Source organism: Triticum aestivum, chromosome 1D, assembly GCF_018294505.1.
Source record: "Triticum aestivum cultivar Chinese Spring chromosome 1D, IWGSC CS RefSeq v2.1, whole genome shotgun sequence".
Classification (NCBI taxonomy): Eukaryota; Viridiplantae; Streptophyta; class Magnoliopsida; order Poales; family Poaceae; genus Triticum; species Triticum aestivum.
In genome coordinates, this window is record NC_057796.1 from 55,600,904 (window position 1) to 55,627,370 (window position 26,467).

At 48.0% G+C, this 26,467-nt stretch overlaps 2 protein-coding genes and 1 non-coding gene across 4 annotated transcripts; 1 reads left to right on the forward strand and 2 right to left on the reverse strand.

The window, feature by feature from the left end:
• The first annotated feature begins 400 nt into the window (after positions 1-400).
• LOC100682515 (phosphoinositide phospholipase C 2) lies at positions 401-7,720 on the forward strand. Its single transcript, XM_044592254.1, has 9 exons — positions 401-877; positions 3,372-3,568; positions 4,265-4,400; positions 4,982-5,215; positions 6,147-6,376; positions 6,488-6,605; positions 6,726-6,869; positions 7,035-7,121; positions 7,217-7,720. The coding sequence occupies exons 1-9, from the start codon at positions 557-559 to the stop codon at positions 7,508-7,510; spliced, it is 1,761 nt and encodes a 586-aa protein (XP_044448189.1). The 5' UTR covers positions 401-556; the 3' UTR covers positions 7,511-7,720.
• An 11,576-nt stretch (positions 7,721-19,296) lies between these two features.
• On the reverse strand, positions 19,297-19,377 carry TRNAL-AAG (transfer RNA leucine (anticodon AAG)). The gene has a single exon. It is a non-coding gene; the product is annotated as a tRNA-Leu (tRNA).
• A 707-nt stretch (positions 19,378-20,084) lies between these two features.
• Positions 20,085-24,269, reverse strand: LOC123180267 (ADP-ribosylation factor-like protein 1). Of its 2 annotated transcripts, none has more exons than XM_044592256.1 (7): positions 24,055-24,269; positions 23,355-23,506; positions 23,087-23,227; positions 21,847-21,955; positions 21,644-21,705; positions 21,076-21,179; positions 20,085-20,544 (listed from the first exon to the last, which is right to left on the reverse strand). In XM_044592256.1, exons 2-7 carry the CDS (start codon positions 23,445-23,447, stop codon positions 20,442-20,444), a joined length of 612 nt encoding a protein of 203 aa, XP_044448191.1. In that variant the 5' UTR covers positions 23,448-23,506; positions 24,055-24,269; the 3' UTR covers positions 20,085-20,441. The 2 variants fall into 2 exon arrangements, with proteins under 2 accessions (XP_044448191.1, XP_044448190.1); XM_044592255.1 differs by having other exon boundaries at positions 23,355-23,500; positions 24,055-24,213.
• Positions 24,270-26,467: the final 2,198 nt, after the last annotated feature.

The following is a 26,467-nucleotide window of genomic DNA, read 5'->3' on the forward strand; positions in this document are numbered from 1 at the left end:
TTTTGTAGAATTTTCGAAGGATTAGAGTCCTACGACTTCTATTTCTGCACTGATCTTTCATTCATAGGATTGAATCATATACAATTTTTCTCCAAGGAACCATTTGCACTACATTTCGTAAGAAATCTAGAATTCACTACCTAAAGATCTAAGAAAAAATATTTTGTTTTTTCTGTGATGCAATCAAATAAATTCAAATCTTATAGGATCCAAATCAACTGTTTGTTCTTTCTATTCAGGCATTTTTTACAGTCTCATCCAGCATGCAAGAGATGACACGTGAGGCTAGAGCCACGTGTCAGTGATACGCTGGATTATTTTTATTACCTGTCACACCTGTACTTGTTTTTGGTGGCGAGCTGCTTTTAATATCGTCGCCAACCAACGAGACACCGGATACATAGCAAGAACCTTGCGAGCACACACAGCATATACGCAGAGAGATGTGCACCAGCTAGCTAGCACTCGCAGACGCGCCAAACCATAATCAGTTCACTCTAGCTAGCTACCTGTACATAGAAGGCGAATACATCCGTGGCGTGGAGCGAGGCGGCCCATGACGACGTACAGGGTGTGCTGCTTCCTCCGGCGGTTCCGGCCGGCGTCCAACGAGCCGTCGGAGGCCATCGGGGACGTGTTCGAGGCGTACGCCGGCGCCGACGGCGGCGGCAGCGCGCTCGGGGAGGAGGCGCTCAGGAGGTTCCTCCGGGAGGTGCAGGGGGAGGCCGGCGACGACGACGTCGAGGCGGCGGCGAGGGAGGTCCTGGCCTTCGCGGCGGAGCACCGGCTGCTCAAGAAGGGCGGCGGGCTCACCGTCGAGGGCTTCTACCGGTGGCTCTGCAGCGACGCCAACGCCGCCCTCCATCCTCGCCGTGGGGTAATCAAAACAGTTATCTTCATCCCATCCGCCCGTATACTAATCAAAACTGTTGTCTTCTTCCTTAAAAAATGTCAGAAGGAACTTTTCCAAGACAACAGCTTCTACGATTTTCCATGGTTTGAATTGCACAAAGATCCTGAAATATTTTTCTACTAGTAAATACATAAACTTGGTTCTCAGCAGTGCAATAGAATGTTCTAACCATACTGATTAATAGTGGGCTGATTAATTTACTTCTCTTTCTAAAATCATTTCTGCTGATTGATTGATTCTTGGTCAGATATGGCTAGGACAGTAACAAAGTCGAGTACTAGAAAATATTTTATAAGCAAATAGGGTGGTTTCTGCAAACGTGATTTAGCTCCTCCATTTATGTCAACACGGAACAGTCATAAATGGAGTCACGAGTACTGTTGGTAAACAGGTTAGGCACATGTGCAATGTCCCTGATGTATGGATCATGCAGCAGTGTTGCGCTTGTGCTGTGTCCCCCATGCTAGAGAGTGGCACCAAAATTAGGATCTTTCCACGTACTAGCTCGCAAGGATTTATGTCTTTTGTTTCAGCTTCTATCGGTTATTTGGCAGAGAGACCTGGCTAGAACATTTAGCAATCATCACCATAAGATGATGAAGTTGTTTAATACCCATGATAATTGTCTTTTTGCGGGAAAATTATGCGATTGATTGATTGATTGAAGGGGGTCTCCTGTGTAAACTTGACAGAGAATCTGTCAAATCTTAGTTATTGGGTAGGTGTGGTATTGCAAGAACTGCGTGACTACATTTCTAATTCTCGAAACTACACGCGGTTTTGCGCAACTTTAAATTTCATGGTATGCATGTAACTCTATCAATTCAGAACTAAAACTACTTTATAGTCGAATAAGGATCAGCAGATGAGTTCTTAAGCTTATCTGCTTCTGTTGGACCTGTATGAGAGAGATAAGGTTCCGCTTATATACAATCAAACACTTCACACTTTGGAGCAGTTTTGACCTGCTGCCAGTGCGCAAAGCTATCAAATTGGATCACTTCCAACGTTTCCACAAGCATTTACATGTATTATAGCTTCATACTTTTTCTAAAAAGCATTGCTAAAACGATCATGAGAGGTTAAACAACTAAAAGACACTAGGTACAGGTACTTAGTGAACTAAGTCACCTGCCCCCACTCTTTGATTAGTGTTATTGGCTGCCTAACTCACCATGTGTCTAGTGGTTATTTGTTTATCAAAAAGTACCCTGATGAAATGGGATGTTGATCACATTATTAGAGCGCCTTAAACAAGTACTTCTATTTCCTTGTAGAAAAACAAGTAAATATAAAAAGCATCAAAATAAGAATTCAGTCAACGCCGCAGCATGAATGGTTCGATAGACATGCTTGGATACCAAGCTCGTCATTTGTGTAGAATTTTATGGGTCTCACATGGTCTGGTCTTGAAGTATGGGTGGGTTTGTTATTGGACATACATGATCTAGCTGCAACTGCTCTTGGAACAGAGTGATAAAGAACGAAGAAAATATATTATATCATTATTGTTCAGTTAGCTACAGGCCAAAATAGCATTCCTCTATCAACTTGAATACGTACTAGAGAAAAGCATGACTCTTCAACTTTGTTGAATTTGGTATACAATTTTCCCTTTTTTTCTTTTTTTTGCGGGGTAAAAGAGTTTTATTCCATATGCATAGGATTACAATCGAGAGGCACTAACTCCTCAATTTCCCTTTTATATGGACCAAAAATATGAATACACACGTAACGCTTTCATTAAACCACCTACATTATTAGGTAGCCAACATTTCCTCCCAGACTTCGTTCACGCGATATTTGTCCAACCAAACTATTTCCTCCGTTTCAAAATGGATGACTCCTAAAGGTGAGCTGAAACAAAGGTTAGTACAAAGTTGAGTCATCTATTTTGGAACGGAGGGAGTACTATATACTGAACCATGGCCGGTGAGCTGAAACAAAGGTCTGCCTAAAAATGCTGGAAATGGCTTATTTCAGTACTCCTATTATTCTTTCTTTTTTACGGAATGAACTAATTGTCCAATAGCGATGTTTGGGTGTCCCACTTATATGTGTAGATCGTTCGCTAAATTATTGGCTTGGTTAACATTAACTTCCTCCCAAACACTCTTCGCTCGGCCGCTGATTTATTTAAGTCCCGGGGAGAATTAATTTGTTGGAAAAATATCATGACTTGTTCAGTATAGTGCAGAAAACAAATCATAAACCATACTATGAATTAAGTATTTAGGTGGCCCATATAGAATGTTTGGACGGTTGTGTGCGTGGATCCTTCGATCGGCCCGACTCTGACCTGTCCGATGTGGACGTATGATTGCGTATTATTGGACGTATTTGGTAGCTGCAACCGTACTTTCCCCTTGGCCGTATGTACGTATATATCTCACAGCTGGTACCGGGGAGCTATCTCACAGTTGGATTATTATTTACCAAATTTGGTGCGTGCGTGCAGGTTCACCATGACATGGGGCTGCCGCTGTCGCACTACTTCATCTACACGGGCCACAACTCGTACCTGACCGGGAACCAGCTGAGCAGCGGGTGCAGCGAGGCGCCCATCGCCAAGGCGCTTCGCGACGGCGTCAGGGTCATCGAGCTCGACCTCTGGCCCAATGCCGCCAAGGACGACGTCGAGGTCCTCCACGGCAGGTACCAGTTGCACGCATGAACTTTTTATTTTCACTTGCACTTGTCGGTAAAAAATCGGCTACCGGACGACACTCGGGCTCGACATACACACCTGAAAAATTTGATGGGTCATTCAATCGTTCGCAATCCGAAGGAAAACGAAACTAGAACAACCACACGATTAGACGTAGATCGATGATGAGGCTAAAGACAACGTCTCCTTCATCTAGAGAGAGCGTGACTAAAGACGACGGAATGTCTTTTGGCACGTTGGAATAATTTTGGTGTTCTGAATGACACCACCAGGGCCCAGCTTAAGCCTAATGGTGTGAACCTCTAAAAAGGTGAAAATGAAGTTTCTCTTTCTTGAAAACAATTGACAATGAAGTGTTTTATTTGTTGAGAACAAGTGAAAACGATTTTTTTATAGAGAACATTGCTGTACTTTATTGATCAACAACGACGTTCTGGGATTTATATTACAGGGTCATGTTGAAATGGCCTGAGATCAATGTTGACGTAGGCCCAAGTTACCATAGAATCGATCCAATTGCAGGCCCAAGCTACGGAATGTTTTGGGGGATTCACCGTCGACGAGATCGGAGATAGAGTGCACGGTCACTATGAACGGCCGGTGACGCAGCAACGGCGACCGACGGCGGTGGCCGTTGTGGCAAACCTTTGACCAGCGACGTGAAGTGGATTTGTGTTTTGCAGGACATGGACGTCGCCGGTGGACCTGATGAAATGCCTGGAGACCGTCAAGGAGCACGCCTTCGTCTCCTCCCCATACCCCGTTATCCTCACCCTCGAAGATCACCTCACTCCGCATCTTCAAGCCAAAGTAGCAAAGGTATGTTCCCCGGATTCCCCAATACCATACTGGCCTTTTCCTCATCTGCACTCTTCAACTCCGAAATTCAAGGGGGGATTTGATTTAAAAAATACCAAATCTTAGTTTGGTCTTCTTTTCATTTTTGCGCGGAATCTTAGTTTGGTCTTCGATAAAATGCCATGCCTTATCAAAGGCCAGATTGACGTCAGATTTATGGGAGTTATATTTTGGACCTGAATATCCAGCCAACGTCAGATTTTTAGGCAAGACAGATCGAACATTTTTTCATGGCAAGTTATGTTTGTCGAAGATAGAAGTTTAGTTCGGGAGCATGGCAAATCTGCCTCCGTTCCTCTTTTTTTTTTTGACAGCAAATTGCCGTGCTTGCAAACTAAACTTGTCATCCTCACGCGATCACGCCGATATAAGTTGGCATGAAAAACGTTCGATTTACCATGCCTAAAAATCTAACGTCAGATTTTAGCATATCCATATATTTTTGATAGAAAAAGGTTTGAAACAGTATTTGAAGAGAATTGAATTTCCATGCAATTTTTGGAGGATCGGATGATGACCATGCATGTTTGATCATGTCGCAGATGGTCAAGGAGACATTCGGGGACTTGCTCCACCTCTCGGAGTCCGAGGCAATGCCCGTATTCCCTTCCCCCGAGGACCTCAGGGGCAAGATCATCATATCAACCAAACCGCCAAAAGAGTACCTTGAAACCAAGAGTAGCAAGGAGGAGGCCCAAAATGGTAGCGCAGAGGAGGAGAGTGTGTGGGGGGACGAGATCCCCGACAACAAGGCTCAGGTGGCTACTGCTCGCCAGGTATTGTCTTTTACTTGCATGGTCTCCAGTATGCTGTACATGCCCTTTATTATTTTTCTACATGTGGAAAATATGAAATATATAAGTACTCATTAATCAAGATTCAAGATTTGACAAAACATATAACTAAATTATTAATCAATATTCAAGATTTTACCTTCTAGTTGCAATCTTGTGACAAAATTTACCCAGTTCGGTTTCCTCTTGCCACATTTTACCTTTAGTTGCGACTTTGTGATCACTATTGCCCTATTTCATTAATTTTTGCTGTTAAGGAGTATTAGTATTTGTCTAGGAGTCCTATTAGGCTATGTTTCCTTTCCTTGTACCCCAAGTCATGTGTAATATATATATGCCCCATGGGCTATGTAATAGAGATAAGTTGTTTTCCTAACATTTGCAAACTAACAAGACAGATGCATGTGTCGGGAAGACGTGACAACTGACTAGACAGACAACTCAAGTTACTCAACTCATATTCGTTAGGGGTGCATCCGATATGATGCAGGAGAGAAATAATTGGTACAATGCCACACCTGTTTGGTAGAATTAACACAATTTCATGGAATTTGATGGAAGCTGAGGCAATTTGATATAATTAGGCAATTCTATAACAGAGGCGAGCCCAAGCTATCTGTGCAGTCAGCTTTCTCATTGTCGTAACAAGTGGATCTAGTTTTTCTGTTTGGTGGAAATAATAAAATTAGGTAAAATCTACGACAAGATAAAAATGTAGTAAGACTTTTCTTTAATAGCATAAAAGCTCTCAGAAAGTCACAACTCAGGGGTAAAAAGTGGAATTACTTAAATTCATTGATCTAAAAATTATTGAAAGCCTAAAATACAGTGATGAAATGATCGCAAATTTTGCACTAGAACAGCCTAAATATATTCAGGTCTATGATGTAACAGCTGTGAATCCGATGTGCAGGTTTCAGAGAAGGACACAGAGCGGTATGTGGAAGAGGATGAAGAGATGGAGAAGAAGGTACAACAGGGGGTTAACGGGGAGTATAAAAGTCTCATCTCAATCAGCCTCACCCGGAGAAAGCACGACATGGATCAGGATCTCAAGGTTGATCCCGAGAAAGTGTCTCGGATGAGCTTGGGGGAGGCGGCATACGAGAAGGCCACCATTACTCATGGATCTGAAATTATAAAGTGAGATGAATTTAAGTGTCTTTTCTTCTGACATTTTGTTTCTTCAGCGCTCGCTGAATAAAATTTAAGTTAATACGGTGGATTAATGAATCTTTGGTAAATTTCTTTCAGGTTTACACAGAGGAACTTGCTACGGATTTTCCCAAAGACAACGCGCATTACTTCGTCCAATTACAATCCGCTGATGGGCTGGAGATATGGAGCTCAGATGGTTGCAGCAAACATGCAGGTAGCATCTATCATTTTCTTCACGCTTCTGCAGTATATTTATCTTATTTGTCCACAAAACTAAGGTTACCGAAACTAAGCGTTTCCCAATTTGACTTTGAAATTTTCTGGCTTTCCGCAGGGCCATGGAAGGAAACTATGGCTGACTCAAGGGATGTTCCGGGCAAATGGCGGTTGTGGTTATGTGAAAAAGCCTGATTTTCTTATGAACACGGATAAAATGTTTGACCCTAGATCCAAACTACCAGTGAAGACAAGGCTCAAGGTGAAGTGAAGCTTTCTTTTTTCCTTTATGACGAACCAAACGAACAAAAATTACCACACACCGTGCTAAGTTTCTGCCGGTATGCAATATTTTCTTTTTGCCGGATTTGCTACAGTAACTTCAGTATGTAACTTGTTTTCTTCTCGATGCCGTTACCATCTGAAGGTGACTGTCTACATGGGAGACGGATGGCGATTCGACTTCCGTAAGACGCATTTCGACAAGTGCTCGCCACCAGACTTCTACGCAAGGGTCAGTCCTTTCGTCATGCTTCCAACAATTAATCAGTGAGATGAAATGTGATATAGTTACTTACTCAAAACTGTATGTCTGAAAAATAAGTGCAGGTGGGTATAGCAGGAGTGGTTGCAGACACAATGATGAAGGAGACCAAGGTGATCATGGACAACTGGATACCGACGTGGGACCACGAGTTCGAGTTCCCGCTGTCCGTGCCGGAGCTCGCCCTGCTGCGCGTCGAGGTGCACGAGTCAGACAACCACCAGAAGGACGACTTCGCCGGCCAGACCTGCCTGCCGGTCTGGGAGCTCCGGTCCGGGATACGCTCCGTCAGGCTCTACGCCCGCGATGGCGAGGTGCTGCGCTCGGTAAAGCTGCTAATGCGCTTCGAGTTTTCGTAAAGGATCGAGCTCGCGGGCGTTTCCCTGTTGATCCTGGCGATGTTGGTGGTGTGTGTAAAAAGTTTGGAAATTTTTGTTCGTTGGTGCCCCTGTCATTGTACGCGTGCTTGTGCTGTATATGATGTGATTAGAACTCAATGTGCGACTATTGTTTGTCATTGAGTGTTTGTTGAGTGAGCTAATGAAAGATCAAAGATTGTTCAGCTAGTATACCCAGGACAGTACCCAAGCCAACACAAAGGCTGAATTCACTACTGCAAGCTCTCTGACTCTCTGCTGCATATCGACATAACTTCTGAAACCCCTAGATTAGTTTACAAGCAAAGATTATCTTATGCTCATGAGTTGCAGAAAAATTGAGGAGACTGATATTCTGCAAACGAAGTCAAACGAAGTATTCTAGAAAAAAGATATTCTGCATACGTTCTTTATTTCTAGAAATATGTTAATGGAGTTGATATGAAACGACTTTGTGATTTGCAAGATTAAGGGCGAATGTTCCTGAATGAGAACCTGTTTAAGATCCTTGGATCTTTGACATTGCATTCTTTTACTTAATGATTATGAATTATTTTATAGTATGTTTTTTTCCTAGAAGGCTTTTAATGAGGCATTTTTTTTAGAATAACAAGGAGGTGCTCTCGTGTTCCATTAACTCATAATGAAACCATACATCGATTCAGGCAAGTTTCAAGCATGAACAAATCCAAAGGCAAAGTAAAACTAGGACAGAATCATCCAGTTTTTTACTGTTCTTAGTATATTCCCTATCGCCTGATTCACAGACATTCAAATGGCGTTATTAAAAAGCACGAGATTCCTAAATTTCCATATACACCGCATAGTTGCTGGACATGCCGTTGTCAGCGTAAGTTGTTCATAGGAGGCTTGATTTTATTTTGCTAGTGTATGTTACTTTTTGTTAAACTTTTTTTTTCAAAATCTTACATCAAGATAAAGTCTTATTTTATTTTATTAGCTATAAAGTCTTATTCATAGTGTAAGTTGATTCATGTTAGAGCAACTCTAGCAGACCCCGCATCCGCCCCCGACCCGCAAAATAACCGCCAAAATACGGGTACGGGCCGAAAAGCCTGCCCGATTAGACCCCGCATCCCGCCCCGGCCCGTAAAAATTTTTGGGGGGCGTGGCAAATTCCCGACCCAACCCGGGAAAACGCGGGTTTCCCCCTCGTGGCTGCGGTGCCCTGCATCACAGAGAAGCAGTTGGCGGAAGGGACATTTCAGCCCCGCGCTCTTTTCCCTCTCCTTCCGCCGCCGCCCGCCCTTGCTTCCGCCTGCCCGCCGCCGGCGATTCCGGCCATATCTGCGGGCGGAATCGCTCCGCGGGGCCGCCCCACACCCTCCCGCGCCGAGCCGCTGCACCGCCCCTCCGGATCCGGCGAGAAGAGCCGCCCCCCGTCGCCGCCGCCGCTAGGGATCGACCACCGTCGAGCGCACCCCCCTCGTCACCGCCCGGGATCACCCGCCACCGGTTAGTCCCTTTTTTGTGATTTTTGCGAGCTGTGTAGTAGATTGATGCGCCGGTGTGCGTGTAGATGGAGTTGACCCCGTGCGAGAAGTTCTTGCTATCCGATTCATCCGATTCGGACGACTCGGATGTGGAGACCATGCTTGCGACCTTTCGGCAGCAAATATTAGTCATGGCGCTTGCCGTGAAGGAGCATGAAGACGAGTACTGGAAGAGGAGGCGAGGATCTACTGTCAGGCGTCTGTGCATTCCTCGGAATCGCCATCTTGGGAACGAGATGTTGATGCAAGATTATTTTGCGGAGAATCCTACATATCCTGCACACCTCTTCCGCTTTATAGCTACACTATCAATGGGCATGAATACACAAAGGGGTACTATCTTGCAGATGGTATATACCCTCCTTGGTGCACATTTGTCAAGAGCATCAAAGAACCCAAAACAAAAAAAAAACAATGTGAATTTGCAAGGGTGCAAGAGGCAGCCCGAAAAGACATTGAAAGAGCATTCGGTGTTTCACAATCTAGGTTTGCCATTGTCCGTGGTCCTGCTCGTTTTTGGGATAAGAAAACCTTGAAGAACATCATGACATGTTGTGTTATCCTGCACAATATGAATCTTGAAGATGAGAGAGGAATGAACTTAGAATTCTTTTACGACAATGTGGGTAGCCGTGTCAAACCAGCTAGAGACCCAAACCGCATTAGAGCTTTTCTTCAGACATACAAGTAGATTGAAAATGCAGACACGCATTTTCAACTTCAGGAAGATCTCATTGAGCACCATTGGCAAAGGGCTGGACAGTGACTTAATTTTGTATTCATGACAAGTTTTGTATTGCATTATTTAAGTTTGCTACGGTGGTTTGAATAATTATTTGTAATGCGGATGATTATTGTTTTATGTTTGATTTGAATAATTCAGTTTGTTTTCGATTGTTGAATTATGTTGGATTTGATATTTGCGGGCTGATGATATGTGGGATGCAGCGGCGCAAAGAGCAGAACCCGCATAGCCGACCCGTAAAAAAGCATATTCCGCGAATATACTTTTTTACGGATCCGTTTGGGGGGTCTGCATCTGTGCCAGCCCGCGCCAGCCCGCAAAAGCTGTTTTACGCGAACTACAAACGCGTTTTGCGGACCGGCGGGATGCGGGGTCTGCTAGAGTTGCTCTTACTTGTGTATGTTTTATAAAGCAGGAAGAATAATCAATCATGTATCCTAGAAGGAGGTATGATTCCCGTGCTGAAAAGAGTTCGGATATGATATATTATATAAATATTATATGAAATAACACAATTTAAAGTTATATAATTAAGTAAAAATTCGCTTTACTTACATTGATTCTTTTAGCAAATTTAGAGCCCTATTTTGATTTTCGTCCCGGGCCCCAAAATTTTTGAAGACGGCCCTGGTTTTATACTGTAGTACCTCCAATACTACTGATGTATTTTGTTGTTTCATAAAAAAGGTCTTCCTAAATCAAACTAAGGCTAAGTTTTATGTCATTGATTTTACATGAAGATTCATGCAGGTATTTTTTTTTCCTTTTCTTTCTTAATATTTAATTAGGGCACATCTAGATATGTCCTAGATAACACCTTCCAAAAATTCATGTTTTTTTTGTTTACTACTCCTATCTTTTATCTAATTAGTGTTCATTCTGGAGTAGAGGAGCTCAGGCTCAAGACTTCAAGAGCAATAACCAGAAATATGCACTTATCTTCTTTTCATAATTATGTACTATTTTTTAGAGAAATAATTATGGCCAGTACTAGGCGTCATCCGGATGATGTCCCGGGGAAATAAGCCGCCTTGCCCATCGTTGATTTCCGCTAATACAGTACGATCTGGGCCGATGGATTCCTTGACGACTGGACCACGGCACGGCTTAAATCCCAACATGCACATGTCTCCCGCAGCTGCAGCCACCAACGTGATATCCCCGCACCCGTCAAAAGAAAAAAAAAAACGCCCTGCACGAGCATACTCTAACGAGAGCATCAGCATTGTGTCCCACGATGATGCTCCATATATCAGCAAGCCATATGGCCGGTCACATTACAGCAAAATGGCCGGCGAGCTTGCCATATATCAGCCACGGCAATAGCGCCGATGAGCTCTTGGGTTGAAGCAACGCCCCTCGTGCGACCATCCTTTCAAGCATCATTGATGCTCCGTTGCTGCACCGGCGATGCTCTGGCGACTCGGCTATGCTCCATTGCAGTGCCGGTGATGCTCCGGCGGTTCAGCCATGCTCCGTTGCAGTACCGTCAATGTTTCAGCGGCCCGACAATGCTCCAACGGCTCAGCCATGTTCCGTTGCAGTGCCGGCAATGTTTCGGCGGCCCGACGATATGCTCCATCATAGCGCCAGTGATGCTCCTTCGCAGCGCCGTCGATGTTTCGGCGGTCCGATGATTGCTTCATCGCGACACCGAGGATGTTTCCGGCGGGCCGGTGATGCTCCATCGCAGCACCGACGCGCTCCATTGTATCAACGACGATGTTTCGGTGGCCCCGACGATGCTCATCGTAGCACCGGTGATCCTCCGATGACCCCGACGATACTCCGGCGGCCCAGCGATGCTCCATCGCAGCACCGATGTAGCAACAACGATGTTCCCGCGGCCCCGATGATGCTCATCGTAGCATCGGTGATCCTTAGATGACCCGACGATACTCCGGCAGCCCCGTGATGCTATTGTAGCAATGGCCATGTTCCCGCGGCCCCGACAACGCTCCATAACAGCACCGGCGATACTCCACAAAGCTCCATTGTAGCAAAGACGATGTTCCGACGGCCCGATGATGCTCATCATAGCACCCAGCAATGCTCCATAATAGCACCAGTAATGCTCCACGAAGCTTCATTGCATCAACAACGATGTTTCGGCGGCTCTGATGATGCTCGATCGAAGCAAAGGTGATGCCCCGACGGTCGACGATGCTCCGTAGCAGTATGGGTGATGCTCCACAAAGCTCCATTGCAACACGGGTGATGTTTTCGACGGTCCGACAATGCTCCATCGTAGAACCGGTGATGCTCCGGCGGTCCGACAATGCTCCATCATAGCAACTGCAATGTGGGACATGTTGCGACGGCTGGAACCTCTTGATATTGCGACCGCAACATGGGTGATGTTGTGCAGCAACAAGTGTAACTTGAGACAAGTTGTGATTGCAACATGGAACCTGTTGCGATGGACGCAACATTGGCGATGTTGTGCCACGATGGCTGCAATTTGGGAAAGGCTGTGATTGCAACGAGGGACATGTTGCGATGGCTGCAACATTGCGATGTTGTGTGGCGATGAGTGTTTGCAATGCCGGCCTAGCAGAACCTCCTGAGTGCAACATAGGTCATGTTGCAAATGGCGAGTGCAACATGAGTCATGATGCAAATGGTGGCCCCAGCTAAATGGCCAACGCATCCAAATCAGACGACTGTAGCGCGCGTCTTCCAATAGTAGTTCTGGAGGCATCCGCGTGTCAGTCGGACAACGAAATAGCGCGCGCCAGAAAAGCTAGTGGCGAGTCAACTTGTAGCATTGCATGTCCAGTTTGCAGCAGCACCGATCGACCACCCAACGCCACGCGTCTGTTTTACAACCGGTTAATCTTATACGTAGAGTGTATGCAGTAGCGTTACCCATCCTTCTAGCGTCCGCGTTACTGACTTTTTTATGTAGCAAATATATATTTTGATCGTTGGAAAATATCAATTAAAAATATATTACAGTTATGTAAGCTTTTTCACACAAAAATAAAACAGGCCAGCCAAACACTTATATCATACGAAGAAACACTTTACAGCACGGACTATAATTGCATCAGACACTATGTTGGCCTTGATTGCATTGTGAACTTTTTATTTGCGGGAGTAATGGACAACATAATGGTCAGTGCTAATCTATGTAGAGCTCGCTTCTTCAGACGGTTAATGCATGCAGCATGTAGAGTCATGCGGTCAACTCAGTAAAGGAAAATGGCTGACGCCCATGGCAGTGAAGTGCAGATGAGAGAAAGTAGCAGCAGTAGCGGTGTAGGCGCATGCGGGTGCAGGAGTTAAACAGTAGGCAGTAGCAGCAGATTCTCTCGAAAGGAAAAAACAATGAAATTATTTGGCAAAGTCACAGGAACATAACGAAATTATTTGGGTCTGTTTGTTTCAAGTACTGAAGTTATCTCTCGAATTAAACACCAAATCGAACTAATTAAGAAGGGTCCTTAATTTATTCTGCCAAAAAAAAGAGTGAAGGGTCCTTAATTTCAGCGGAAGAAGGCGAAGGCGTGGTAGCGGCGGTAGAGCGCGCCGAGCCGGCCGGCGTCCCGGTAGAGGCTGAAGAGGGGTACCTTGTGGCCGCTGTCGAGGTCGTACCGCAGCAGGCGCTTGCCCTTGTCCACCACGATGAACTCGTCGCTCGCACCGGCGAAGTCCACCGGCGTCTCGTGGTTGTGCAGCGACAGGAAGTACCACACCGATATGTCCTCCACCAACGCCTCGTGCACGCGCCGCCACGACGACGGCACGCCCTCCATCATCACCCACACGCCGTGCACGCCCTCCAGGCCGTCGTGCGGGAGCATCGAGTCGCCCCTCTCGTCGCGGATGTCGAACGCGCACAGCCGGAGCCGCGCGCCCGCCGTGCCCAGCGCCCGCCCCACCCGGCACCTGGACTGCTCCGCCTCCGGCGGCTCGCGTAGCACCGAGGCGCGGCCGCGGGCGGCGTCGTAGCGGACGATGCGGCCCTTGCGCCGGCTGAGCCAGTAGAAGCAGGTGCCGACGTGGACGCCGGGGGATGCGGCGCCGAGGCAGCGCGTCACGCCTTCCGAGCGGAGCTCCCGCACGTTCCACGTGCCGGTCGTGGACGAGAAGGCCTCCACGAGCCCGCGGCGGAGCCTGCGCCGGAGGAGAAGGACCACCGTGAAGATCGTGTTGCCGGTGGACGCGTCGACGTGGTACTCGAGTCCGCGGTTGGCGTCACTGTCCGGTGCGATTGTTGATGGCGGGAGCGCCAGCCAGCGGTTCGCGCCTGGGTCGCACACATAGAACCGGCTCTGGCTGCGGGCCAGCAGGAGTCGGCCATGGGATGCGACGATGGAGATGTCGAGCATGGGGACGGTCTTCTCAAAGAAGACGACGTAGTCCTCCACCTGCACTTGTGACGCCGGCGGCGACTGATCGGGATGCTCCAAGCGCACAGTGTCCGGCTCGGCGACATCTATCACCGTGGCGGTAGGGACGACGACCGCAGCCTGCTGTTCAGCGGCGTCGTCCTCAGAGTCAGAGCCGTCGAACAAGCTGCCGACCACCGGCTGTTCTGCTTCAGCAGCGACGTCCTCGGACTCGGACTCAGACTCGGACACATAAGGAACGTCGTCTTCGTCGTCGGCGCCGGTGGAGTAGAGAAGGCGGAAAACTGATTTTTCGGCGCCCTTGTCGAGGAGGGCGGGCGTCGGATCTGGCCGTGGAACTCGGACGATTTGCCGTTGCGGAGGCAGGCGATCCATGTACCTACCGGGGACGGGGAATCTGACGGGGAAGCCGTCGCCAGGGTTGGTGGCGACGAGAGTGAGGTGTGAGTATCCTGTCTTGCCGCGTGGCTGGACGATGAAGGCGGACGGGCCGTCGTCGAGGAGCGGCAGCGGCCGCGGGGAGAGGTGGCGGCAGAGGAACGTGGGCTGGCAGAGCACCGCGCGCCACCGCCGGCAGACAGCGGCGAGACGGTACGCTTCTTTGGTGGGGAGCCGGTGCAGGATCTCGGAGACGATGCCGTCGTCCAGGTGCGGCGCGGCTTGCATGGCGGCGGCGGCGGCGGCGCTGGAGAGCGAGCCCGGCGTGATGGCGAACGCCATATGCACGTGGACTCGGAATCTAACTTGTAATTGGGCCGGGCGTTACGTGCGTCTGCGTATATATGTAGTATACGCAGCCGACCTCGTATGATCGTTATGGGGCGTTGTGTTTTAATTTCAACGGCCGATGGATCTCGCGAGCGTGCGTGCGTGCGGGTTAAGTCAAACTCCAGACCCACAGAAGAGTCAACAACTCTTTTGTTTTGGGAAACTTAGGCCTAGGGCATCTCCAACGCCACGCTCAAACCACCGGCATACATCCAAACCACCACGTTATCCAGATAGCAAAAGTCATTTAATACGGTTCGGACCTACTTTCTTCCGCGAACCGAAAACAAATTCGGGGGCTTTACGAATATTCGGACACCACCCACGCCCGCTTTTGACCATCCGCACCCACCCAAGCCCCCTCCCCCCTTGCCCGTGCGCGTTCCCGTCCGGCGCCAGGTGCCCGCATTCATGCCGTTGTAGAGCGCCCCGCTCCATATTGAAGACAACTCAGGGTGAACACGACCTCTCACTGACTCCGCCATTGAAGCGGCACATCGGTCGAGCGCGCCGCCAGCGACGCGTCTCCCGTGTTTGCGCTCGTTCAATGCCGGAGACGTGGTACTGGACGGGACGGGACAGATATCTTCATGTCCGTTGAATGTCCCATCCATCTGTATGCCGCCATCAAGCAGGCTCGCCGCCCGAGAAACCCACTCTAGTGCGGTGCATTGCCGCACCAGACCGGAATCCTCTATTTAAAGATGGCCACACTTGGCTAACTCCACGCCACAACACAAACCGCTCCCCATCCTCCCCCACTGCATCCACCATGACTGCAGGCGACGAAACTCTGCGGGAGAGCCTTTCCACTTAGGTGAAACACGAAGTGGCCGCCCTTGCCGCCGCCCAACAGAGCCGTTGTGCCAGGCGGATCGAGGTCGGCTTGCCGACCAGCTCGCCCGAGGTCTCCAATAACGAGGACGACACCACGATGGAGACGTGCTCCAACGACACCGCCCCGCCTCCCACGTCTCCTGTGCATGGACGGCTTTTTTTCGGTGGATGTTCGAGCGGCTAGAAATACCTAGCCGTCGCCCCCTCGGCCCACAGACCTAAGTGGCGTGGCTGGCCCAGTTTGTTTGCTGGAAAAAAAGGGGGTGTTACGCGAGGTGTTAGATGGGCCGACGGCCCATTCCGGCTTGTTGCATTAACGGACGGGAGCAAAAACGCTATTGCACATGTGTATTTTCTCTTTAGCCCCTGTAGTCCTTCGTATTTTTACGCAACTTTATTCCTGCTGAGTTATTTTGCGTATAAAGTCCTGGGCATGTCAGTTAGCTAAAAAGGCATTTTCAGCCATAAAAGAGACTCGGGAATTTGATTTTAGGGCCAATTTTCAGGTCTAGGATGCTCTTAACATGCTACGTTAATGTACATGCTTTACCCAAAAAGGCTTCCGCCCCGCTTTATATATAAAGCAAAGATCAACACCACCAAGTACAGACGCACGCCACCACAACATACGCACACACCCAAGGCAGGATATATAGGCGCTGAGCGCGGCAACACCACCCCTAACACTAACGTGAAGAGACCGAAACCGCATACGACGAACCGTGGGCTCCCAGACGGCGCCTTCAGGAAGGATACGACACCGGAGCGCCGCCACCGCCCGATCCGAGGATCAGAGTTTCCCCTCGAGCCGCACGAAGGGTAGTGAGAGCCGCAACGACGCCTTCAAGAAGGGAACTTTCGCCGCCGCCGGTCCCTCCGAAGAAAGAACAGGTTTTCATCCCGGACAACACTCACCACCACCGATCGCCACACCCCGGCTACCACGCCGCCCACACGGCCATGGCCACCGGGCAGCACCCAGCCACGGGCTCGGCCCAAGAGCACCGCGCAACCACCACCCCCAGGGCCGCCGCCCCGGCATCCAAGACCTAGACACCACCACACCCGAGATCCGCCACTACCCCAACCAAAGAGACGAGCGGAAAGATCTAGCCTTTCCCACTCCTGGACATCCCCCAGTGCCGAGACCCAATAGGCCGGCCAAAACGGGCCTCCATCGACTCATCCTGCCGCACCGGGCGGGAGACGAGCTCGGTCCTGCGGCACCATGTGTGAGACGAGGTCGGTCCTGCTGCACCGTGCGCGAGACGAGGTCGGTCCTACGACACCGTGCGCGAGACGAGGTCGGTCCCGCCGCGCCGGGCGCGAGACGAGCGATGGACCGCAACTGGGAGAAGGCCAGCCCTTCGACAGAAGTAGAGCCCGGACGACGAGGAGATGACGCAAAGGTCGACACGGTCCGACCGCAGACGAGCCGACACCGGAGAAAACCAGTCGTCACCGCGGGCAGAGCCGCCAAACCACCGTGTAGCCGCCGCGCCGCCGGACGGCCGCCGCTGGACCATACAACACTGCGGCCGCCCACGGCCGGAGCAACAACCAAGACGGGCCACTGCCCCACCCCGCGCCGCCCGCCGGAATCCAGCCATGAGACCAGGCCGGGCACGCGACCACCCGAAGCCTCTGCTCCGCCGCCGCCATCCGCCTCCAGAGAACCAACCAGAGCTGGAGAAGACCGACGGAGGTCGGAGGTCCTCCCGAGCCGCCCGCAGCCCATCGACGCCCAGATCTGATCCAGGACGCGGCCACGGGCACGCAGCAGCCAGGACGCCGCTGAGCCGCGACACGACGCCGACCGGAGCCACCGCCACAGCGCCGCCAGGCCCCACGCGCGCCTGACGCCTCCGACGGGTGGGCCGCCCCGCGTCGCCCAGATCCGAGCGGAGGAGGAAGAAGCCCCCGCCGCCAGCCACCGCAAGGGCTTTGCCCGGGCGGATCCGGCCGGCGGCAGCGGGGGGGGGGGGGGGGGGAGGAGCGAGGGAAGGGGGTTAGAGGCGGGGGACGGCGGCGCCACCCGAGCCGCCCGCGGGGGTGAGAGGGGGAGGAGTCTTTCGCCAAAAATCACGCCATGTACATGCTTTTACTGTTTTAGATTAATTGTTGCCTACTTTTAATCGCTATGTAATGCATATTTAAGCATGTTATAAATATCAGAACCTCATTTTGATGAATAAAATGTATCATTTTTGCTTTTACATCATGGATTATCTGATGCAACCATGTATTTCTATTAGTCATTCTGCTAATTAGTTATTACTGATAAATAACAATGCCTTTCTTACACAGCTGATTCGCCAATGATGACCAGTCAGTGGCAGGAACCACTTGCTTTGGCGCTAATGACTGCCCAACTATCTATGTTCGACCATTAGCTACCAAGCCGTTTCAATGGTCTTCGGTTCGACCATTTTGTCTTCTGTAGGAAATGCCTTGCTCGAAAATTATGTAGCACCAAAACTGTTGGATGCCCTCTCAAACCTTTTGATTACTTAGTATGAAAATAGTGTACATAAGGCATTCTGTGCTGGCTCCGTGGTTTGCTAATTGCTTTCCTTGCTCAATATTGATCTCACGGCAACTGTAGCTATTATGCCCCCCTGCCCTCGGTACTGAACTTGATGTAAACTTGGTCCAATTTTGTTATCTTATAAACATGATAAGCTTGCCCCAGAATTATAATATACCTGACACACACTTAGTCACAAAAGTGTTATCTTATAAACATGATAAGCTTGCCCCAGAAGTAAATCATTTCCATTGGGAAAAGGCACTACCATGTCTCTATGTTTTTTCATAAGTTCAAAAAAGTTTGACCAGAGTGGGATTTGACACTAATGTGAGCGGTTCGATCCTTGTATGAAGCAGAAGTAAATCATTTCCATTGGGAAAAGGTACTACCATGTCTCTATGTTTTTTCATAAAAAGTTCAAAAAAGTTTGACCAGAGTGGGATTTGACACTAATGTGAACTTGGTCCAATTTTGTTATCTTATAAACATGATAAGCTTGCCCCAGAATTATAATATACCTGACACACACTTAGTCACAAAAGTGTTATCTTATAAACATGATAAGCTTGCCCCAGAAGTAAATCATTTCCATTGGGAAAAGGCACTACCATGTCTCTATGTTTTTTCATAAGTTCAAAAAAGTTTGACCAGAGTGGGATTTGACACTAATGTGAGCGGTTCGATCCTTGTATGAAGCAGAAGTAAATCATTTCCATTGGGAAAAGGTACTACCATGTCTCTATGTTTTTTCATAAGTTCAAAAAAGTTTGACCAGAGTGGGATTTGACACTAATGTGAGCGGTTCGATCCTTGTATGAAGCAGAAGTAAATCATTTCCATTGGGAAAAGGTACTACCATGTCTCTATGTTTTTTCATAAGTTCAAAAAAGTTTGACCAGAGTGGGATTTGACACTAATGTGAGCGGTTCGATCCTTGTATGAAGCAGAAGTAAATCATTTCCATTGGGAAAAGGTACTACCATGTCTCTATGTTTTTTCATAAAAAGTTCAAAAAAGTTTGACCAGAGTGGGATTTGAACCCACGCCCTTTCGGACCAGAGCCTTAATCTGGCGCCTTAGACCAACTCGGCCATCTGATCATTTTTGTATAATTTCCTCGTTTGCTCTTTACAATACGGCACATGATCCCACATCAACGGCTTAAGGGAACCATAACCGTTAAGTAGAGAGGAAAACTAGCATCTGCTATACTAAAGAGTTGCTCTGTATACAGTGTGGGAGGAGAAATTTGCATGCATCTCAAAAGTGCTCCAAGTTAACCAGGGCAGTCCAATGGCCAAGCTTGTGGGATGCGGGTTTGCAATTGCTAGTAGGACATTCAGGGAGAAAATCAGCACGGCGGGATGATCAGCAACAAGCTTGGGGAGTGGTGTCAAGATGTGTTTGAACGGCTAGTGGATCGATGTATAGCTTTTATGCTTCCTGAACACCAACACCACCTACACGACTGAACTATATCCCCTTCCCCACTGCACGTCAGATATCTTCAGATAGCGAAGAAATCCAAAACATACAATCCATACAGGTGGGTGAGATATGTGACGCAGGCCAACTCGTACGTACGAAGCTGGCCTGTGATGACATTGCTTGTACAATTCTTCTGAAGGCCCTTCCCACCTGTTCATTGTGCAATTATCTTGGACAGAGTGACATGTATTGTATGGGGATCCCAACATCACTGTGCTCCTGTAGCTTAACTTTCTTTTAGTGTTAACTTTTCCTTATGTAATATGCAGAAAATACATGATGCGGACGTACAAAGCTACCATGTGCTCAACATTGCCACTCATCAGCATGTAATCATGTTGACAAACATTACGGACGTACAAAGCTACCATGTGCTCAACATTGCCACTCAGCATGTTTCCAGAAAAGGAACATCATATGAACACTGAATACAAACGAGTAATGACTGTACATCCTTGGAGTAATGAACGAACAATCGCTTCTGCCATCACTCCTGCAAGAGCCACATCTAAGGCGTTTTGTTCTGGGGCTATAGCAGAGTGAGGATGACGATGCGCTTCAACTGATCATGACATTATGCTAAAGTGCGTATACACGAGATCAACGACATCAGCCAACGTCCTCAAATGCTTTGTGCTTCTCAAAATCGAAGATACCAGAGTTTTGACTCATGGTGCTAAATCTTTGCATATGTGTCGGTGCGTGCCCTCAGAGCCTCGGTGCGCCTACTCTTTCCCATTTCTTCTACCAACCAGTCGATACCCAGTTTGATCCCCGTCCTGCCATAAAAAGGTGATTAAAAAAGAGAGGTCTGCACAACTTTCTTCATGTCTACCTTCCAAGTGGCTAGTTCAATGTATCCTTGACTATCATATACTCCCTCCGTCCAAAAATAAGTGACTCAACTTTGTACTATTTTGGGACGGAGGGGGTATTAAAAAAAGGGCACCCGGTGGATGTAGGTCCCGCTTGCGCAGGGTCCGGGGAAGGGTCCGACCACTTTGGGTCTATTGTACGCAACCTTTCCCTGCATTTCTGTAAGAGGCTGTTTACACTTTGGGTCACAACTCACAGGGCAGCAGCTTTACCACTGTGCCAAGGCTCCCCTTCACTATCATATATTCATAGAAGAAAAATATATGAAGCGATGTACATTTACATAAGAATGAGTTAAGCAATGTGGTTGCTAGCCTAAACTGAATCATTGAAACTCCATTTTGATAAGAAATTAGTAGAAATATGCATAATAATGGATAATCCTTCAGTATGAAGCAAATAAGTTTGGGAACTGAAGGGATTGCTCTACTTACCCATCATATGCAGATCCCGCAACAAACATATATGGCCTCTCATCAAACTCTTTAAGGTGAAGATGTCTGTCCAATTCTTCTTCTGTGACAGATGCTGGTAAATCCTGTTGAGAGGAGCATCCAAACATGAAAAATATAAGAGGCACGAGGAAAATGGCTAAAGCAACATATCAAGATGAAATGAACTTGCAGGGGACTAAATGAATAATATGGACAGTTATTTTTTTCTGCAGCGTGTCTCTCATCTTCAAAATGTTACGAATACCACCGAGTGCTATAATGCGTCAATTCTTGAACAACTTCAATTATGCGGGTTAAAGCATGTTTCACCTGTTACATGCTCTGAGCTCTACATATGATGCATATTCATGGCCTAGGGAGCATGGAAACTGATACCCTCTGACACTTAAACAGCTGTGGATTGGTTTACAACTACTGTGTATTGTATGCACATGAAAAATAATTTTTCCAGAAGTGCCAATTTTCATCCAAGTAATTGCAGTTTTCAGTTCAGAGTGAATGCATTGAGTTTTGTAAGGTAATTTAAGTATGGTGTATATTACTCAACCTGTTTGTTGGCGAATACGAGTAGTGGTGCCTCTTGCAGATCCTCGTGACGAAGCACTTTCTCTGCAACAAAAATGTTTGAGTCAACATTCACCCCAGTAATGATCCTAACTTTTCCAGTCCTTGACAGACTTTACTAGAACATACAGTTAACAGCACAAGTTACACGAATGTTTTCTGACGAAAGAAATGGAAGCAACTTACCAAGAGCAGATTTGGCATCTTCAAATGTTGATGCGGAGGCAGAGTCGATAACATATACTATAGCATGAGCCTCATCATAATATTTCTCCCATATTGTTCTTAGGCCAGGCTGTCAAAAACATGTAGTTAGCATTAGAATTTGCAATGTCTAGAAAAAGAATGCTATCTATATTGTAGTCTTTGTGAAATTATGGAATGAAGTTTATTTTTGCCTGTTAGCTTTCACAAAGTGAAGGCCATATAACTACAGTTTAGTATGCTTCCTTAAGCAAAACTTAAACCACATAATGGGAAAGGTCTAACTTGTCAATTATCAGTATTACCAAAGCTTATGTTCTTAAAAGGCTGAAAGTACGTCAGACAGCAGGAGCAGTAACAGAGAAACTTCCGCAAAAAATATTAGGTACATTGTCACGAACGTAGACCAGGATCTCTGTAGTATCAAAGTATAAGGTCTTACTTAAGATAAGCATTTGCTTCAGTTTTGCCATAAACGTGAAAAAACTTATAAACATGATGGTTACATGCCTTCCGTATAAGCATCAACTCTAATGTTCTACTCCCTCCGTTCCTAAATATTTGTCTTTTTAAAGATTTCAAATGGACTATCCCATATGGATGTATATAGACATATTTTAGAGTGTACATTCACTCATTTTGCTCCGTATGTAGTCACTTGTTGAAATCTCTAGAAAGACAAATATTTAGGAACGGAGGGAGTAATAATTTGCATGTCCAGAGGAAACTTTTACGTTTGAGGGTTCTAAATAAGGGATGAAAACTGGCCTACACTTCTAGTCCAGGTACTTTGGTTGCAAAATGAAGCGTATTCTATCTCCAGGTATTAAAGTAAGATCATGAAAAAAATAAAGTACAAATGCATTTGATCTGAACGTCAATTAGTTCCTTTTATCCTTACACGGGAATGGGGTCTTTATTGCTCGGTTAAAGGTTTAGAAATCAGTGAAACACAATCCATTAACCAGTGCGACCCGGTTCTAGCAAAATTAGATACAACATGTGCAGCTCTACCATGGTTACGATTAATTTTCTTGAGCAAGAATCTTTGATTTCCAGATTTCATCATTTTGATCTCCATTAATGAAAATGGAGATCGGAGAAATGAGCAAATCTGAACCTATCTTTGATGAAATGAAAATAGTCCTGGATGATGAATGGAGAAATTTCATCGAAGAGCTTGTCAACCAGAAATTTTGGCCAATAGCACAAGAAACCATACCTGACCTCCCAGATCCCAGAAAACAAGTTTTACATTTGCATCTTCAATACGTCCAATATTAAGCCCCACAGTTGGACCAATACGATCATGTGGAAGACCTTCTCCTTTCAAATAGATTGACTTCAACTTTTCTAGCAAGGTCTACATAGTCATTATTAGAAGCACATCAAGTTTTGATACGGATACAAATAAACTCAATCTTCAACACATAAGGGAGATAGTTGACTCAATACTTCATACATGTAAACATAAGTTTGAGATGAATTACCGTCTTCCCAGCCTTATCGACTCCAAGGATGAGCACACGGAACTCTGTCTTGCTGAACACATGGTTCCATAGACCATGTAACAAGGAGAACATTGCTGGTATTCCCCTCTTCTCAATCAGCTACCAGCTTACAGTGCAGATGATCCCTGAAACTGAAAAGTCAACCTCATGTTACAAACATATGCCTTGAGGGATGATCGAACATATGAAACTGAATCAACTAAACACTGGACAATGAGCAGGTTCCGGCTTGCAAAGTTTCACCGGCTCCAGCACAGTATCACCAAACGCGATTCCCTGCCCGCCGCACTTGCAAAGCATGATATTCGCAAACTACACATTTCCAAACAGCGGATCAATCCAGACCATCTACCAACACCATCTTGGGTATCAAACTGAATAAACGGCACCAATTCGGCCCAAGCGGAACCGATTGGACGCGGCTTCACCGATAGAGATCTCCCACCGATCCTACTACGTCCTTCCCCTCCCAGATCCCAATTCCGTCAAGGAGCGGGATCGGACTCAAAATTCCCGTGAATCCGAGCCACTGTCTCTGCAATTTACTAAGGCGTGTAGAAACCACCACGAAGAAGGCAGAGAAGCCGCGGCGGGATGGGCAGGATCTCTTCGAGCGAGCAAATTCTCCCTGTGAGATCTGAGAGAAGAGAGCAGGTGAGACGGAGGGGGAGGATCGCACCTTGCCGGCCGCCGCGCGGATCTGTGGGGAGACTGGGCGCGCTCGCGGTCACGCTCGCCGTCGTCGCCGCGTCGTTGGTCCTGGCTGCTGAGTTTTTCCTTTTTTTTTCGAGACAAGGTCCTGGCTGCGAAGTGCACTGCGCTCCGAGTTGCGGAGAGCCCGGAGACGGAGAGGAAGCAGAAGAAGACGTGGGCCGGGGTTACAGGTCTCATGACTCCGCATTTGTTGGGCCGGCTGGGTTCCTTCGTTGAGCCTAAGGTCTGCAGCCCACGTGACTATGGGGAGGATGCTAACGCTCCACTGCTGTGAGAACACCCGCTCAAAAAAAAACAAAAAACTGTTATGTGAGAACAAGTCGCATTCTCGGCTCTATCCCTCAAAAAAAAAAGTCGCATTATCGGCTCTAGAGGTCAGTCAACAAAAAACTGCCGGCGAAGAAAGAGGCGCGCCGCGTGTCGTGCTCGTCCTAGAACCACGTGTTCCACATATCGGAGTCGGGGGCGTACCTGGGGCGTAGTACAGGTCGTCCGGCAGGAGGCGGCGGCGGCGCTGGATCTCCTCGCGGCGCGCATGACCGCTCGTCGGGACCGGCGGGATCGGCACCCGGTCGGTGGAGAGATGCCAGTTATTGGGGAGGTGCACGTGGCTCCACGGGAGCGGCGTCCCCGTCTCCCAATAACGTCGGCATACATCCGCGTTGATGTACTGCCGGTCGCGCTCACCGCCGGACGTAGGGCCGATGGTGAATGGGGCAGGCGCGGGGGCCTGACGCGGTGGTGATGTGGGCTCCTCTTTCACGGAGTCGCGGCGGCGGACCGAGGAAGAGCCAGCCTCGCGGTCGTGCTTCCCCTTGCGGCCGGTGTTCCAGAACCCCATGGCTGCGAGGCGGACGGCCGGCGAGATCGAGGATGGGGAGAGGGAGAGCTAGAGTTTGGGGCGTGTCGGGTTTCGAGGAGGCAGCACGGGCTGGAGTGGGGAGTGTGGACGACGACAACTAGTCCACGACTTCCCATTTAAGAAGGACGGCGACCGTTCGCTTGGGCGGATGACAGGTGGGACCGATCGCCCGTGCGCATTAATGTTGGCCGGTGGGAGGTAGGTGGCCGCCTGCCATGCGGCTCCGAAGCGGACGAGCGACGCGTCCATTTGTTGTCCGCCACGACCCAAACCCGGCACATGTTTGCACTCGAAATGGGTCGGCCCGGACACAAAACGGACCAGATGGGTTCAGGCCGTCGCGCGCTGGGCCGTGTGGTCTACCCGTTTTGCCCCAAATGGACGGGGCCGGACGGGTTGGGGTCGCGCTCTGGAGTTGGCCTAATCTCGTTGTTGGTATGTTGCATGTCTAGCTGGGCCTGGCCCGACGGATGCAAAAAGGACCCCCGGCCAGGCTGAGCAGAATCGCAAGTTTCAGCCGTTCCCACTGTAGGGCGAATTTTTTTGTTTTCTACTACGTTTTTCAACATTTCGTTCATGTCTATGAGTTACCAAACCTACAGGGTCACAAGCTGAAGGCAATCATGATCTGTCGAGTGTTAGTAGGACGGGAGTCATGAGAATATATTTGTGGAATTATTTCATGAATATTCGGAATAGTTCCAAGAGGATTCGGAAGCGTTTCGGGGTCACCAGAAGGGTTTCGGAGAGTGTCGAGTAATACCGGGTATTATCGATAAATATATATATATATATAGGTGGAAAATGTTTCTAGAGATGCTAAATTATATATATAATGGTCTGAAAATATTTAGAACACTTTTATATTTAATTTAATACAAACGGGCCTTAAAAGGCCAACCGGAGAAGGCAACTTGGGCCACAAGGGCCCAAATGGGGAGGTGCCCCTTCCCTAAAGGAAGGAGGCCGAATTGGGGTGGAGGGTGAGTCGGACTCCTCCCTTCCCTGGCCGGCGCACCAAGGGGGGTTCCTTTCCCTTGGTGGCAGCCCTCCCTCTCCCTCTAACCTATGTATAGTGGAGGTATTGGCCCTTTTCAATATACAAGTTTTGGAGTCTCTTATAGTTCATCTAGTTATAGTTCTAGTTCATCCTAGTTGACTAATCAAAGCTAGCTCTAGTTTCTCGAATCCTCGTAATTGGAAGCCCAATGTGGTTCTAATCTGCTCCCTCTAATTCTCCGACGACGATTAGCTCTGGACGGCGAAGCGTTGCCGGATCGTGAAGGTTGCACGCTTGCAACCAAGTAGAGAGGTCGTGCTTTCGGTCTTCAGTTTGAGGGACTGTTCGTGGGCGGTTCGCGGGATCGTTCATCGACGGGTCGAAAGACTCCAAGTACGATCTACATCGTCACAACTCTTATTCTGCTGTAACTCGGTGACGGTAACGATCGTGATCACAACTTGTTATATACATCTTCATATTGATCTTGCGTGTGTGTAGGTGCAATTTGTTTTT

What these genes read in the sequence shown, in the direction of transcription:
- LOC100682515 (XM_044592254.1), top strand. Translation starts at nt 557, where the DNA reads ATGACGACGTACAGGGTGTGCTGCTTCCTCCGGCGGTTCCGGCCGGCG. An exon ending in TTCAAGCCAAAGTAGCAAAG is followed by an intron (nt 4,401 to 4,981) that starts GTATGTTCCCCG and finishes ATCATGTCGCAG; the next exon opens with ATGGTCAAGGAGACATTCGG. An exon ending in CATGGATCTGAAATTATAAA is followed by an intron (nt 6,377 to 6,487) that starts GTGAGATGAATT and finishes AATTTCTTTCAG; the next exon opens with GTTTACACAGAGGAACTTGC.
- LOC123180267 (XM_044592256.1), bottom strand. Translation starts at nt 23,447, where the DNA reads ATGTTCTCCTTGTTACATGGTCTATGGAACCATGTGTTCAGCAAGACA. An exon ending in TCGTATTCGCCAACAAACAG is followed by an intron (nt 21,180 to 21,643) that starts GTTGAGTAATAT and finishes TCCTCTCAACAG; the next exon opens with GATTTACCAGCATCTGTCAC. An exon ending in GCGGGATCTGCATATGATGG is followed by an intron (nt 20,545 to 21,075) that starts GTAAGTAGAGCA and finishes TTTTTATGGCAG; the next exon opens with GACGGGGATCAAACTGGGTA.